This window comes from Hemicordylus capensis, chromosome 1 (genome assembly GCF_027244095.1).
Source record: "Hemicordylus capensis ecotype Gifberg chromosome 1, rHemCap1.1.pri, whole genome shotgun sequence".
In the NCBI taxonomy this organism is placed as follows: Eukaryota; Metazoa; Chordata; class Lepidosauria; order Squamata; family Cordylidae; genus Hemicordylus; species Hemicordylus capensis.
In genome coordinates this window covers 115,091,898-115,106,432 of record NC_069657.1, presented here as the reverse complement: position 1 = coordinate 115,106,432, position 14,535 = coordinate 115,091,898, and the positions used below count along the sequence as shown (strand labels likewise).

Below are 14,535 nucleotides of genomic sequence, written 5' to 3'. Positions count from 1 at the left end.
AAACATGTATTTAAAAAGAGTTATGACTGATTTTGTTACTAAAAGTAGAATCAGAATTTTACATACAATACATATTTGGCATTTATTATTGCTACATATAAACAGCATTGTCATGATATTTTCTAAAAATGATAGCGGTAGCAGTATTCTGAAAAGGCTTCAAGGGCCTTAGAATTTTTCCACAAGTGACACAAAGAGCCCTGTTTTAATTTCCCTTATCTGAAGAAGAAAAAAGAGGGAGAAATGCACATTTAATATAAAAATGACTATTTCCACTTTCTGGTTCATTCAAGACTAAAAGGCTATCTTAGCCTGAGTTGTCTTTGGAATTTTCTATGAAGAAGTATAAGTAAAGCTTTGTCTTTATTTATTTTGGCTCAATTCAGACATTACTCCTATCATGGTTAAGGAAGCATAACAATGGTTTTGTGTAATAACTGAATTGACAAACCATGATGTGCCGTTATCTGGGTAACCAGAATCTGTAGCCATAGTTTTTGCTTACTATGGTTTGTCACATGATATCTAAACTGCCAGACCATAGTTGTGATCATTGCTTTGTCTCCAGACTGAATTCCTGAGCAGGTGGAAAATGAAATCGGACAAAGACCTATAATAACCATAATTTGCATTTGGAAGCTCAAATCCTGGTTTGAGTTGCTGTGATGTCTGGATTGAGCCAATCTCTGCAACAAGATAGACTCACACTCACAGGCTCATTTTTCATTTGAACTGGGCTATCAGCTGAAGGAGAGAGAGAGAGAGAGAGAGAGAGAGATGATTTTAGAAATTAAGACTGAAAATATTTTGCTTGTACACCTGGAAATATATATTTTTGTCTTACATTTGGGAAATATATAATAGTAGAAAGCTAATTCTAATTTTGAATGGTTAACCTTGAACAGATCCTTATCAAGCTCTGCAGAACACTGGGGCTTTTCCTTACTTTACTCAATAGCTATTCATATATTCTACCCAGTATACTTGCTTTTGAAAGGTCCTTTCATTTTCATTTTCAAATAAGTATTTGCCAAGCCATTATAATAAAGGACTGAGCCTTCTTTTTACCTGTAGTTTATGCTTAAGGAGAATCCACTTGATCCACATTCGAAGGATGAGTCAAATTCACAGTTGTTGTTTGACACATACATGGAGCTCTCCCACAAGTTCAATGTGCTGATTTTGCCAGGGGCATCCCACCCACCCCATCTCCATCTCCATACCTTGTATCAGTCTGCCCCTCAGAATGAATTAAGTGAGAGAGCCTGTTTTTTTGGTATGTCTGTGTGTGCACATCAAAATGTTCCTCAAACTTTGGATCAGAAATAATCCAGCAATCTCCTCAGTCAAATGGCAAAAAAGATAACTGTGTCACAGCACCAGGTATGCAATGTCTGTTGTTAATATGTGTGGCACAGGAAAGCAAATTATACAACTATGAAACTACTCTGTGTAATAACACTGGTAATACAAAATTCCAGTGTAATTAATACGTGCAGGAAGAATAAAAGTTCTTTAAGTATATATTTTATGTGCAATTCTGAGAAAGTAATTAAAAGTAGCAACTTTCCTGCCACCCTTTACAGTTATTGGACTGCCTCTTAGGAAGGTTCTATAACTCCTTCTAAAATCCCTTTGATTGTGAGCAGTTCTGTCCACTTGTAAGTCAACTATAGGAACTTTGGAAGAACAATGGGTTTGTAAAGTTCCTTGATTTCACAGTACAGTATCTGGGTTATTTGAATGTGGATGCACCACATGGTACTTAATAGTGGGAAAAGATTGACTGTTTCTTATAAGGAAATCTATAAACTTTCAAGTAGAGATCTTTTTCTTTTCTTTTTTGATTCCATCCTGTTGATCTTTTTTCTTAAATATAAGATATGTATTTGTGATTGCTCTCCCCCCCCCCCATTCTGCAGCTCATTAGAATGGGTTGTGGACTAAGCATCTTCAAGACAGGGCCAGATCATGTGATACTAGTTTCCTGTTGCCAGGAGGCACCATAGCTCCAGTTCCAGTCCTGTCTTGCTCACGTTCACAGGAAACAGCTCTTCGATGTTTGGGATTTTTGCAGGCTAGTTTCTATTTCTTGACCTGGCTTTCCCCTTCTATCTCCCCCCCCCCCCGATTGTGCAAGGATGGGAAGGGAACAGTTTATAGTTATCTCTTATGTTCCCAAATAGCCTTTTTTATTTCTAATTCAGTTAATTGGTGTTTAGTTTCATTTTTTATTTGCTCCACTTGGAGCAATCTCAGTCTGCCAATTTTCTGCTTGGCTCCCTCTGAGGGCATGCAGCCAAATTCTAGGGGCAGAAGCCTGACATGGGAATGCCCCAGCTCCCTAAAATGGGCTAGGTTGGCCTTCCCCCATGACCACTTCCCACCTCTTCCACAGCAGCGGAAGCCTCCTCTGCAGCCCCACAAAAGGCGAAGAAAAGAAAACATTGTCCTGAGCCAGGCAAAACCAACAAAGAAAAAGCACAAGAAGCCAGCCCCAGCCATTCGGCTTAGCAAGCACATTTTGATTCAGGCAGTTTGTCAGCAGAAAAACCACACCGCCTCCCTGCTGTTCCTGCCAGCCGCAAAACAATGCAGGATCCCAACTACTGCCGATCGGGCATGTCTGGATGCTCAGACCTGGCTAACCCAGTGATTATTGTGGCAGAGGGGGAACTGGCTGGCCCGTGCATTCCCCCCATGCCAGTGGTACCCTATCTCAACCGGGATAATTTGCACCATGCTTCCTGTGGATTCTGCTGGTGGGGTCCCATCTCATGAAGAAGCAATGGAGAAACTAGAGGGTGCCCTTCCAGTGCCTCGAGATCTGCCTCCACAGTGGCTGCTGATGTAAGTACCAATGCCCCTCCTTGTGGACTGACAGTTTCCTTTACCCCAAATGTTGCTGACTGGTTGAGATATTTCATTGCAAGGGAATGCAAGGTGTTGTACAACCTCTCTGTCCCAGTGGTACCACAGTTGGTTGTGCCTGCACTCCCAACTGGGCCTCCTATCAGGCCCAGACATACTGCTGGGCGAATGTCTTCTTCCTCTCCTGACTCCAGCTCCAGGAGGGAGGCCATTCCACTTTTAGAACGGAGCCTTTTTGTACAATTCAGGAGAAGGGACACTAGATGCAAAAGGAGGGTGTACCATGCATCCTCCTCTGAGGACCAACCAGCTCCACCTAAGCACCTACATATGCAGTCAACAGTCCCTATCCCTTCTGCAATACCCCTGGTGTTGCCCCCTTATACCTGTATTGCCTCCATCACTGCCAATTCTACCACATCTGTCTGGGAAGCCAATCTTACCAAGGTCAGTTTCTGAATATTCTCACTCTCACCCTCTTAACCCGTGGTTGACTGGTAGGGAGGAAGGAGAGGAAGAGGTCACACAAGTACCCATCTCCTCATGCCTATTTTTGTCCATAGATTTTGAAGTCTTTCTTGCTAATGCGAAGAGTTACTCCTACTGAGGAATCACAGCCCTCAACAGAATTAGACCAAAGTGTTTTTTCCTTTCCTCCTCCACCCCTTCTGCCACGGTCCCTCCCCGCTGCCCCATGTTTCGTAAGGTCATGCTAGCAGAGTGGGAAAGACCTGTCTCCTCTAAGCCAGTTGCGGACTGCCCCAAGGAACATTATTATCTTTCACAAGATGTTACATCATTTCTGGTGGTTCCTTACATTGACCCTTGTGGCACAACTCATATCTGGCTCTATTCTAAATCCTGAGGGGCAAGAACAACTCAAAATACTTGAGGATAAAGAATGTGATCTACTCCTCAGAAAAGCATATGAGACATCTGCCACAGTCATCACAGCGGCAACCATGAAATCAATCTTCACCAGAGCATAAATCCTTTGGGAAAAAGAACTGGCATCACTTATTCCTCCTGAAAACACCAAACTCCTCAAAGGCCTTGATAGGTTGGTGAAAGCAGCTGTTCTTATGGCTGACTCCAGGCTGGATTGCATACAACATGCTTCTAGTGAAATAGGGTCCAGAGTTGCGGTCCACAGATCTCTCTGGCTGAAGAACAGGAACGTGGATGCAAAATCCAAACTAGCACTTGCATCTTTTCGTTTTTCAGGAGCCAACATATTTGGATCCTCCCTAGACTCCATCCTAGTGGAGACCAGGGTCAAGAAGGAGGTGATGCCATCAATGCGCAAACACTCGTGCAGGCCTTTTCACTTGCCAAACCCTTCCTTTTGTCCCCACAGGCAATTCCAGGGACCACTATCTAACCAGCCCAGATAATATAGGGATAAGAACAATAACAACAACTTCAGGGGTTTCATATGCTCGCAATGGAGACAGCACTACAGAGGCCTCTCCAGATCGCAGGCACTCTGCTCCTTCACTTCCAATGCTACCTACAACAAAGAACAATCACACACCCCATGGGAGGCAGGTTCTTAGAGTTCACCACCACATGGGTGTCCACCACACAAGACAAATAGGTGCAATACATAATCTCCAGGGGCTATTATCTTGACCTCATACATGCCCCATGAGACCACTACATCCCAAAACCCAGGCAAATGACTCAAGCCTCAAGGCAAATGACTCAACTCAAGCCTCAAGGCAAATGACTCAAGCCTCAAGGCAAATGACTCAACATACTGCAAATTTGGGCCATTAAACCAGTAATATCAACAGAAACTTGTCTAGGCTTTTACTCTTATCTTATTTCTTGTGTCCAAGAAACTGGAGAGTGGTACTCGACCTCAAGAGGCTGTGTGTGTGTGTGTGTGTGTGTGTGTGTGTGTGTGTGTGTGTGTGAATGAATATGAAAGAGACAGACATCTTGGGCCTATCATCAGGCCCCTGGGTCTTTACAAAGGTCATGGTGGCATTAATTGCACACCTACGTCTCCAGGGGACTCACATACACCCATGATCTTTTGATCAGATCAGCCTCCTTCCATCAAGCCCAAAAAAGATGTATACAGGACTCTCCAGTGCCTAGACAACCACGGCTTCATAGTCAATCAGGAAAAGAGCCACCTCCATCCAACGCAGTCCCCTCAGCATTATTCAACACCTTCCAAGCATTGGTCTCCCTTCTCCAGGAATGTAAAGACAAGATATCAACTCTCATCACACCTCGCCTACACAAAGGAAGACAGACCTGATGTCCTTGTCCACTGTGCTGGGATCCATGGTAGTCTGCATGGAGTGCACTCCATGGTCCAGGTGGCACTCATGCTCCCTCCAATGACTGCTCCTTCCCCTTCTTACACAGACAGGTAAACATCCCTACCAGGGTGTATCAGTTATTCTGTTGGTGGATCTCTCCTGCAATCTACAAAGGCCTCCCACTGATGGACCCTCAAAGAATAGTAGTGACCACAGATGCCAGCTTCACCAGTTGGGACGTCCACTGCTCGAACCAATATGCCCAGGAGCACTGGTCCCGCTAGCAGTCATGCTGAAACATCAACTGGCTAGAGCGATGGGCTGCCAGACTCACCCTCCTGCAGTTTCACCATCTTCTGCAGGAACACCATGTCCTAATCCACATGGACAACATCACCACCAAGGGGTGTACCAGATCTCGGTCCTTGATGGCGGAATCTGATCTCCTCTTCCAGTGGAGAAAAAAACCATCTAGTGTCAGTCATAGCAGAACACTTTAGCGGGGCTGACAACCTTCAAGCAGACTGGCTCAGTGGGCCCAGCAGAGTGGAGCCTCCACCTGGACGTCTTCCGCCAGCTGATGGCACACCTGGACCAGGCAGAAGTGGACCTCTTTGCATCCCCCCAAAAACCATATTATCCCGCACTGCTTCTTCAGGTTTCAATCTCCCCTGGCAGAAGTGACGGGTGCCCTCATAGCTCCCTGGCCCACAGGCCTTAGTCTACGCCTTTTCTCCAACAGACATCCTCCCAATAGTTCTCAGAAGCTCATAATAGAACAAGCAGAGCTGACCATTGTAGCTCCTCACTGGCCCCAGAAACCCTGCTTATCCAAACTATTATCTCTGTCATTCCACCCACCCTGGCAAACCACCCCCCCCCTCTGAAGGCATCTCCTTTTACAAGGTCCCCTCCATCACCTGGCCCCGGAGGCTCCCAGTTCTCTGCCTGGAGGTTGATTATGCAAAGCTTAAATGCTCAGGGGTATGCCCCTCCCAGTCCAAGATACTATTCTGGTCTCCAGGCACCTCTGCCTCCCTCAAAGTCCTAATCTACAAGGTCCTGTTCCTGATAGTGGTCACATTGGCTCGTAGAGTTTCTGAATTGGGGTGCCTTCTTGGTTAGGAAAGAGTTCTGCATCTTCCAAGCAGACTCTGTAGTCTTGAACCTTGACCCCACCTTCATTCCTAAAGTTAACTCTTCCTTTCATCACTCTCAGGACATAGTACTACCCTCCTTCTGTCCGTCAGCATCTCATTCTAGGGAAATGGCATGGCACACCTTTGGCATCTGCAGGGTTCTGCGTGTCTATATCTGTCGCACCAGAGAACTCCGCAAATTCTGACTCTCTCTTCGTTTCATTCCAATCCTCTTCACTAGGCTCCAAGGTTTCCAAAGGTGCTCTAGATGGATCAAGCCTTGCATCCTCCTGACTTATGAAACCCTGAATTTACCAGTCCCTACTGGAATTACAGCACTTTCTACTCGCAGCACAGCTACCTAGGTGGCCTTTTCGGCACCACCACCACCCCCGCCTCTGATATTTGTAAAGCAGTTACATTCTCTCCTGTTACTATCTTCATTTGGCATTAAAAAAAATTAGCCTCCTTCTCTCACCTCAAGCAGCTTTTGGCCGTTGGGTTTTAAAACAGATAGTCTAGAGTATACATCCTTCCCACCCCCTTTCTCAGACCGCTGGGGAATGGCCCATTCTGATGAGCTCCAGCACACGGGAAAAAGGAACATTGGATTTACCATGAAGGATTCTTTTCCCCTGTGATTGGAGCTCATCAGGCCCACCTGTGGATGTATATCTGGTTTTCCTGGTTTGGGAAATCTACCAGTTTTGGGGTGTAAACAGGTCTCAGGGTCGATGTTCTCTTGTTTGTATTGTTCTGGTTGTTAACATGTTGCCTTCTTAAGCTTTCTTTCTCTTCCTATATACGCCACACTCTATGGTACAGTCTCAGAACTGGGGCTATGGCGCCTCCTGGCAACAGGAAACTAGTATCACGTGATCCAGCCCTGTCTCAAGCATGCTCAGTCTACAATCCATTCTGATGAGTTCCAGTCACAAGGAAAAAGAACCCTTCACGGTAGGTCCAATGTTCCTTTTGCATTTTGATGATGTTCAATTACAGTAAATACTGAGATGGATCATTGGACTTGCAAGAAGAAGAGGTATTTCTTAGTTTGATTGGATTTTACCACAAACAGTAAAGGGATTTCTTATTGCACTGGTGGATTGTGAGCTTCACTTTTTCGATGCTACCAGGAGTTTGATTCTTCCTACATGTTTTCATCACTTCAGTTTTCTATATTACCAGTGGAATTATATACAGTGGCAGTTTATAGTTGTCTAGTTTGCAATATTATTTTACCTCCACATAGCCAGATGTGGACTAGGTAAACCCACATTCATTTTTCATCTTCACTCAACAGTGAAGATCATCTGGCCACCTGCTATCTCTCAGCTTAACAAGGTTGTTGTAAGGATAAACTGAGATAATCTCTGTGCAGGGAGGGTAGGATGTGAACATGCTAAATAAATACATATTTAGAGCCATTGTATGCCTGGTCTTGCAATATAATGGTTATTTTGGTTCAGTAATTATAGTGGTGCTTAATTACTTCATTGTGTTTGTCTTTCTAGAATAATTTTTGTCATCCTTTTTCTTGGTTTAGTGTAAACTAATGACATGGAGTAGTCTTATAAATTGGCTACACTTATTCATATGAGATCCAAACCATTTTCAGATGTTTTATATGTTGGAATGGAGCCTGTCACCATGGTGCTACCAGTCACGCATGTCAATTCTACATGCATGCAGCATCTGCAAAGGGAGTTACTTCATTAGTTGCAACAGAATTTCGAGTTATTCATGGGGGCTAGAACACAACTTTCTTAAAAGTTTGATTTGTTCTCAGTTTTTGTTGCCTGATAGTGAACTCGCATTAAGTTGTGGGGTGGGGATCTAAAAATATTTTATCAGAAGACAAGCCTTCACTACAAAGATTGTAGTCTTAAAGGTTTTAAGAAAGAGCATGTAGTCCATATCAAACTTCAGGCAGCACCTGAATTTCTCTCTCCTAGGGGAAAGAAAAATTGGCCTCAACTTTTTGTTCTTAATCAAGTCACTGCAGTGATGATCAATGTTTGACAAACTTCTGTGCTAAAAGTGTGGTTTGTGGCTGGGAATGTGGAATCTTAACAGCAAAGCTTTCTGAAGATGCAAATAATTTCCCCAAAATAATTTTTTATTTTTTAATATAAAAACTAGATATTTTATATTTGATTTTTTTGTGTTTTTGTGTTTTTCTTTTGTTTTTTTATTTTATAACTCTGAACAATGTAGGTGTCTAGTCACATACAGGTCTTAGCAAGGAAGAAAGTTCGAGAAATTCAAGCCGCCATTAAGGTATGTTTGGCTTGCCCAGTTGTAGGGGGCTTTTCATCTCCATGGTTACAGGCTTTTCCTTTGTTTCCCTCCCTTCCCCTACCCTGCAGGTGTCTAGTCACATTCAGGTTCTTGCCAGAAGGAAATCTCGTGATTTTCATTCCAAGCTGAAGGTATGCGCTTTTCTGCTTTTGGGCTTGTGGTTGCTATGCATTTCACTTCCTGTTTTCCCTGGTGATTGGTGAATGCCTGGTGCTGTGATTCTTGTAACCTAGTTTCCTTGCATGTGGTAGCTGTTTACATTTCTTTGTGCTTAATCCCGCTCCCTCTCTCTGATTTCTGCACTAGCATCTGTATTAAACTATTTTAACACCCTTGAAAATGTTCCTCATTGTTTAACATACATACATACTCCGTAGAAAAATGTGGTTCTTTTTTTTTTTAACTCATTAGTTTTTGTTTTTGTTTTTAAAGCAGCTTAGGTTTTGTGTTTTAAAAACAAATTGCTGTTAAATAAAAGGACAGCTTTATGTTGTATGTGCATAAACATACATACAGTTGCAGTGTGATTATTGAGGTTTAGATGAAACACGTTTCCTTTATAATATAGGTTTTTGAAGCACTTGTAAGGATTTTTTAAAACAATGTTTTGAGTTTAGCATTAGATTCCCTCACCCTGACCCAGGCTAGCTTACTCGTAAATGATTTTCAGTGCTTCAGATACCAACTAGTCAATTCTACATTTTATGAACCACTCTTCCCCCCACTCCTCCTGGCCCCATATTGAAATATTTATTCTTGGCATTATCCAGTCAAATTATCAAGCTCCATTCACAGTAAGAAGGTTTAGGAGCTTGCCTACATCTCTTCCATTGAAATCAACCAGACTTCTTACAATGCTTAATTCTGACTGGGTTGTGCCTTTTGATTCATTTTGACTTGGTAGAGTCTTAAATGGCATATCCTGGGGCAGACATGTATTACCTTTGTTAAATTTAAATAAAGGCTGAGGTCCCTCTTTTCATTCTCCCAACATATAAAGCTGCCTCATACAGAAGCAGACCATTGGTCCAAGTAACTCAATATGACTGGCAATGGCATGCCACGATTTCATACAGAGCCATAGATTTCATAGAGAGTCAGCATGGTGTAGTGGTTAGAGTGCTGGACCGGGGAGACCCGAGTTCAAATCCCCATTCAGTCATGATACTTGCTGGGTGACTCTGGGCCAGTCACTTCTCTCTCAGCCTAACCTACTTCACAGGGTTGTTCTGAGGAGAAACCTAAGTATGTAGTACACCGCTCTGGGCTCCTTGGAGGAAGAGTGGGATATAAATGTAAATAATAATAATAATAATAATAATAATACAGGCGGTTTGCCCCAGTCCCACTGGAGACACCAGACACTTAACCTGGTATCTCCTGCATGCATGTATGTGCTGTACCATGAGCTATGCCCCACTCTTCCAAATGGTACAATGCTGTGTTTCCCAAATTTTAATTTTCCAAAATTGATAAGAAAAAAAATTTGAATATTTTAAACCCAGACCCTTGGAAGTACAGTGGAGCTGTACTCTGATGTATAGAGAACATCCTGGATTTAAGTTTTTTCCTACCATTTTTTGCTGAGCTTAAAAAAAAGAGAATAAAAATATTTTTGAATGCACTTGAAAGCAAAATATTTCAGAGAGTGATTAACTTGTCCTAAGTGGTAAACATTATGGATGATGCTTGCCACGATCCCGGAACGACAGTATGTAAATAACAGGCTGGCTTTGTAACTGTCCTACTTGGTTAGGAGCTTTTGGTTTTCAATATGCTGTGGGCAGCATGCTGGCAAGCTTGTATGGCTGTTGGTGGCTGGCTTTTGAGCTGCGCTGGCTGAGCAGTCGGGGTTGGTGAAGAAGAACTAAGACAACTCAAACATCCTGCTTTTTAACCCAGGGTGCAACAGTAGAGAAGGCTGCAGCATTTTGACTAAAACTATCAAACCTAATAGCTGAAATTAGGTACCTTAGTTAATGCCTAGAACAGTAAGCCGTGTACTGACACCATGCACATGCCTAAATTAATGCTGGGCACCTAAAGTCTCCTTAGAAGGAATAGATTCAATAATTGTCAGCATGGGCTCCTTCGTTAGGTTTCTAAGAGAGTTTATTTCGCAGTTATGTTATTTGGAAAAACCATAAGAATGTTTTTCTTATTCTGTCTGAAACATTAAAAAAATATATACCACTTTGATTATTTCCTATTGCTGCACTTCTTTTATGAGGATGAAGCTTTTAGCAGAACAAAGTAAACACTAATGATACCTGCAAGCACTCTCCATGTTTGTGTTGAATTTAGTTTAGGGATTTTCCCCCCTGCAGAATGCATTGGTTCTAAGGAATTTTCTCAACGAATCTGCTGATGCAACTATCCACTGAGTAATAATTTCTGTCACTTCTACCATCTCAGTATATACATAAGTGCAAAGTTGCAGCAATAAAAAGTGCTTGACTTGACAGGGCACCAATGGAAATGAGCCAGTCAATGGTTCTTGAAGCATAAATGTTGCATTCAAACCTCCCTGCTAATACATGAAGAAACAACTATCTCAGAAGCTGTTTTCATAGGCAGAGTTAGACAATATACAAGCACTGCTATACCATCCATTCAAGATATATTCTCTGACATAAAGTAGAAAGAAAAAGCATTGTCCTCAGTGTTTAAGGAAGAAAATCTCTGTGCCTGAGAGACAGAGGACCAAGTCAAAAAGTACTCTGTCTCCTGGATCATATCAATAGTAAGTTTGGGGGTAAGTCTGAAGCTTCTTCCCCTGTTACCTTCACCATATGTACAATGTAATCACCAAACTGGAAATATCCTGAATTTATTTTTATGTGGGATTTCCTCTACCCCATGGGTTAGAACCTGCTTTCAGGGTTCTGTTGCATGGTCAGGAAGGTTCTACATTTAGATAAATGTTCTCTATAGAAGTGTTCAAATTACAGGGGGCATGGAGGGGTGGGGTCTAGACTTCTTACCTTTTGCTCTAGTCCCCTTAAGCTACTCCTTTTAGAAGACTATAGTGGGGAAGGTATGATATGTCTAAATTGCAGGGAATTGAGAGTTGGGGCCCATGAATTTCATTAAAGAACATTGTCTTATAATAAGTTGGTACGTTGTATGTAAGATGAAGAGAACAGGAGGAGAACACTGGAGGGGAAACAAGAAGGGAGCATGTGAGTCTAGAAGCCTGTTCCCCAGCTCAATGCAGGTACAATTTTGGAGGCTGAGTTTCACCTGACTCGGTGTCTTGTTCCCTTGCTCCTATGCGGTGGGAAGGAAGGAAGAACAAGTGACTTGCAACTAACTGAAACAACCCTTCTCCTCAAGTTGATCCTGGCTCTGTTCCATTGACTAGGGAATACTTGGAGGGGTTCAGGTAGTAGCTACCTTAACAGTCCCTACTCCCAACTGCATGTTCCTACAGAAGTACTAGACACATTTTCTCCTGTATAACTGATTTGCCTAAAATGTATTCCCCCTCCCCCAGTAGATCATTTGGGGGCACAAACCAAGATACAATCAAAGCTATTTCATTATTTTGTAAAGTCAAAAATGAAAGTGAGGTGTTTATGGGCGTTTTGTGACTTCCATCATTGCATGTGGACTTACCCCATCACATTTCTTCGCCCGAGGGGACAGTGGGTGAACTAGAGGACACACAAAGAAAGTCATTATTATTTAGTCTATGAATTTTAAGCTAAGGAAAACCTGTGTCATAGTCCTGCTCCATAGCTTGTGTCATTGAACTGTCGTCTTTTACCATTCAGTTAGTCTCCCCAACTTGTGTTTAACTGAGGTGTGTGTCCTGGAAAGGCCATCTGGCTTAATTTGAATATGAGGAGTGATGCAGGATCAGCCACCTCATTTGTAGTATGCTCCAGTGATCAATTTGTTAGAGTTCATGAGGGGACCATGAGCCCTGACTTCTCCATTTCCTGTAGTTAGATAGCAATGAGGCATGATAGGCCTTACCTATCTCCCTGATTGATTTCCTAAATTAACCACTTTATTTAGAACTTTAACTCCATGTCTCCAGAACAATATTAATTAGCAGTGCTCTTTTTACCTGTGCACTTTCGCTGTTGCTGGCAAACTCTCTTTAACTTTATTCAAAACTGGGTCAGCAGTCAGAAGCATCACAGGAGAATGCTGGAATAAAATCAGAATTTCCCCCCAAGCATTTTAAATTGATTTGTAATGTTGGCTGCACATGATATTGCCTTATCATTTTCAACTGTTCCTCTAAATGTCACCTTTTCCCCCAAACCAGAAACACTAATCCCAGTTTAGACAGAGCTGTGCCATTGGTCATTGTTTTAAAGCTCCTGGGAACTGTGAGGAAAACCAGAGTAGCACTAGAGCCTTAGAAACAAAAAACTGTAGTATCCATAAGCTTGTACAACCAAGCTCTTTGAAGAGCCTCAGTAAGGTTTTCAGAAAGTTCACGTATGTGTGCTCTCAAATCCCTCTCCCCCGCTCCTCAGCATCTGTTTTCTTGATCTTTTTAGTTTATGGAGAAACCAAAAACAGCTCCGATAGAAAGGCCTGTGAGTTGCATTTAACACTGAGACTATGGGGAGGAAAGGAAGTTTAAGCTTTACCATAACATAAGAAAATCAAGAAAATAGAGGCTAGGAGGAGAACTGATAAAAAGGATTTAAAGGACCACAATTCAGTCAGACAAGCTCAGAGGTCCTCTGACATCCCCAGTTCTCTGGAGCCTTAAAATACTACTCTAGGGGTGGGGTGTGTGTGTGCATGCCTTTGACAAAAAGGGAGATTTAAACTAAAAGCATATTCTGTAAATGGGCATAATCCTGTTCTACAGGTGAAACTCGGAAAATTAGAATATCGTGCAAAAGTCCATTAATTTCAGTAATGCAAATTAAAAGGTGAAACTGATATATGAGACAGACGCATTACATGCAAAGCGAGATAAGTCAAGGCTTAATTTGTTATAATTGTGATGATCATGGCGTACAGCTCATGAAAACCCCAAATCCACAATCTCAGAAAATTAGAATATTACATGGACCCAAGAAGACAAGGATTGAAGAATAGAACAATATCGGACCTCTGAAAAGTATACAGTGTACTGTGCTTGATTGGCCAGCAAACTCGCCTGACCTGACCCCATAGAGAATCTATGGGGCATTGCCAAGAGAAGGATGAGAGACATGAGAACAAACAATGCAGAATTGCTGAAGGCCGCTAATGAAGCATCCTAGTCTTCCATAATACCTCATCAGTGCCACAGGCTGATAGCATCCATGCCACGCCACATTGAGGCAGTAATTGCTGCAAAAGGGGCCCAAACCAAGTACTGAATACATATGCATGCTTATACTTTTCAGAGGTCCGATATTGTTCTATTCTTCAATCCTTGTCTTCTTGGTTCCATGTAATATTCTAATTTTCTGAGACTGTGGATTTGGGGTTTTCATGAGCTGTACGCCATGATCATCACAATTATAACAAATTAAGGCTTGACTTATCTCGCTTTGCATGTAATGCGTCTGTCTCATATATCAGTTTCACCTTTTAATTTGCATTACTGAAATTAATGGACTTTTGCACGATATTCTAATTTTCCGAGTTTCACTTGTACATTCTGAATTGTAAAATAGTTTTTCAGGGAAATGACATTTGATTCAGAACACATCCATGTACTAAAAGCTAAGTAAATTTTATATTCTGAACTCTGAAATCAGAATTTTGGGAATATCATCACTACTTCTGACTGTGTGGACAGGGAAAGCCACGTGAAGAACAGAATCATGCCCACTGGTTCCACCTCCAACTTCTGCATAATCAGCAGAAAGTCCAAGTGGAGCCAGTGTGTGTACACTGAGAGTGTGTTGTCGGTGTGATCGGGATCTGCGTAGGCTCTGTGCAGACCTTCTAATGAATGCATGGAAACCAGAGGTGGAGGCAGTGGG

General features: G+C 42.4%; 1 protein-coding gene across 7 annotated transcripts in view; it reads left to right on the top strand.

The window, feature by feature from the left end:
- The window catches only part of TEAD1 (TEA domain transcription factor 1), a 261,923-nt gene that overhangs the window by 175,918 nt on the left and 71,470 nt on the right, over positions 1-14,535 (top strand). For 4 of the 7 annotated variants that reach the window (XM_053272618.1, XM_053272603.1, XM_053272612.1 and 1 more), the window contains 2 exons: positions 8,504-8,566; positions 8,656-8,718. The exons of 1 other annotated variant lie outside the window; for it this stretch is intronic. In XM_053272618.1, the coding sequence (XP_053128593.1) occupies positions 8,504-8,566; positions 8,656-8,718 (126 nt within the window). The remainder of the gene's footprint in view (positions 1-8,503; positions 8,567-8,655; positions 8,719-14,535) is intronic. 2 more of the 7 variants (XM_053272639.1, XM_053272648.1) reach the window with 2 other exon arrangements.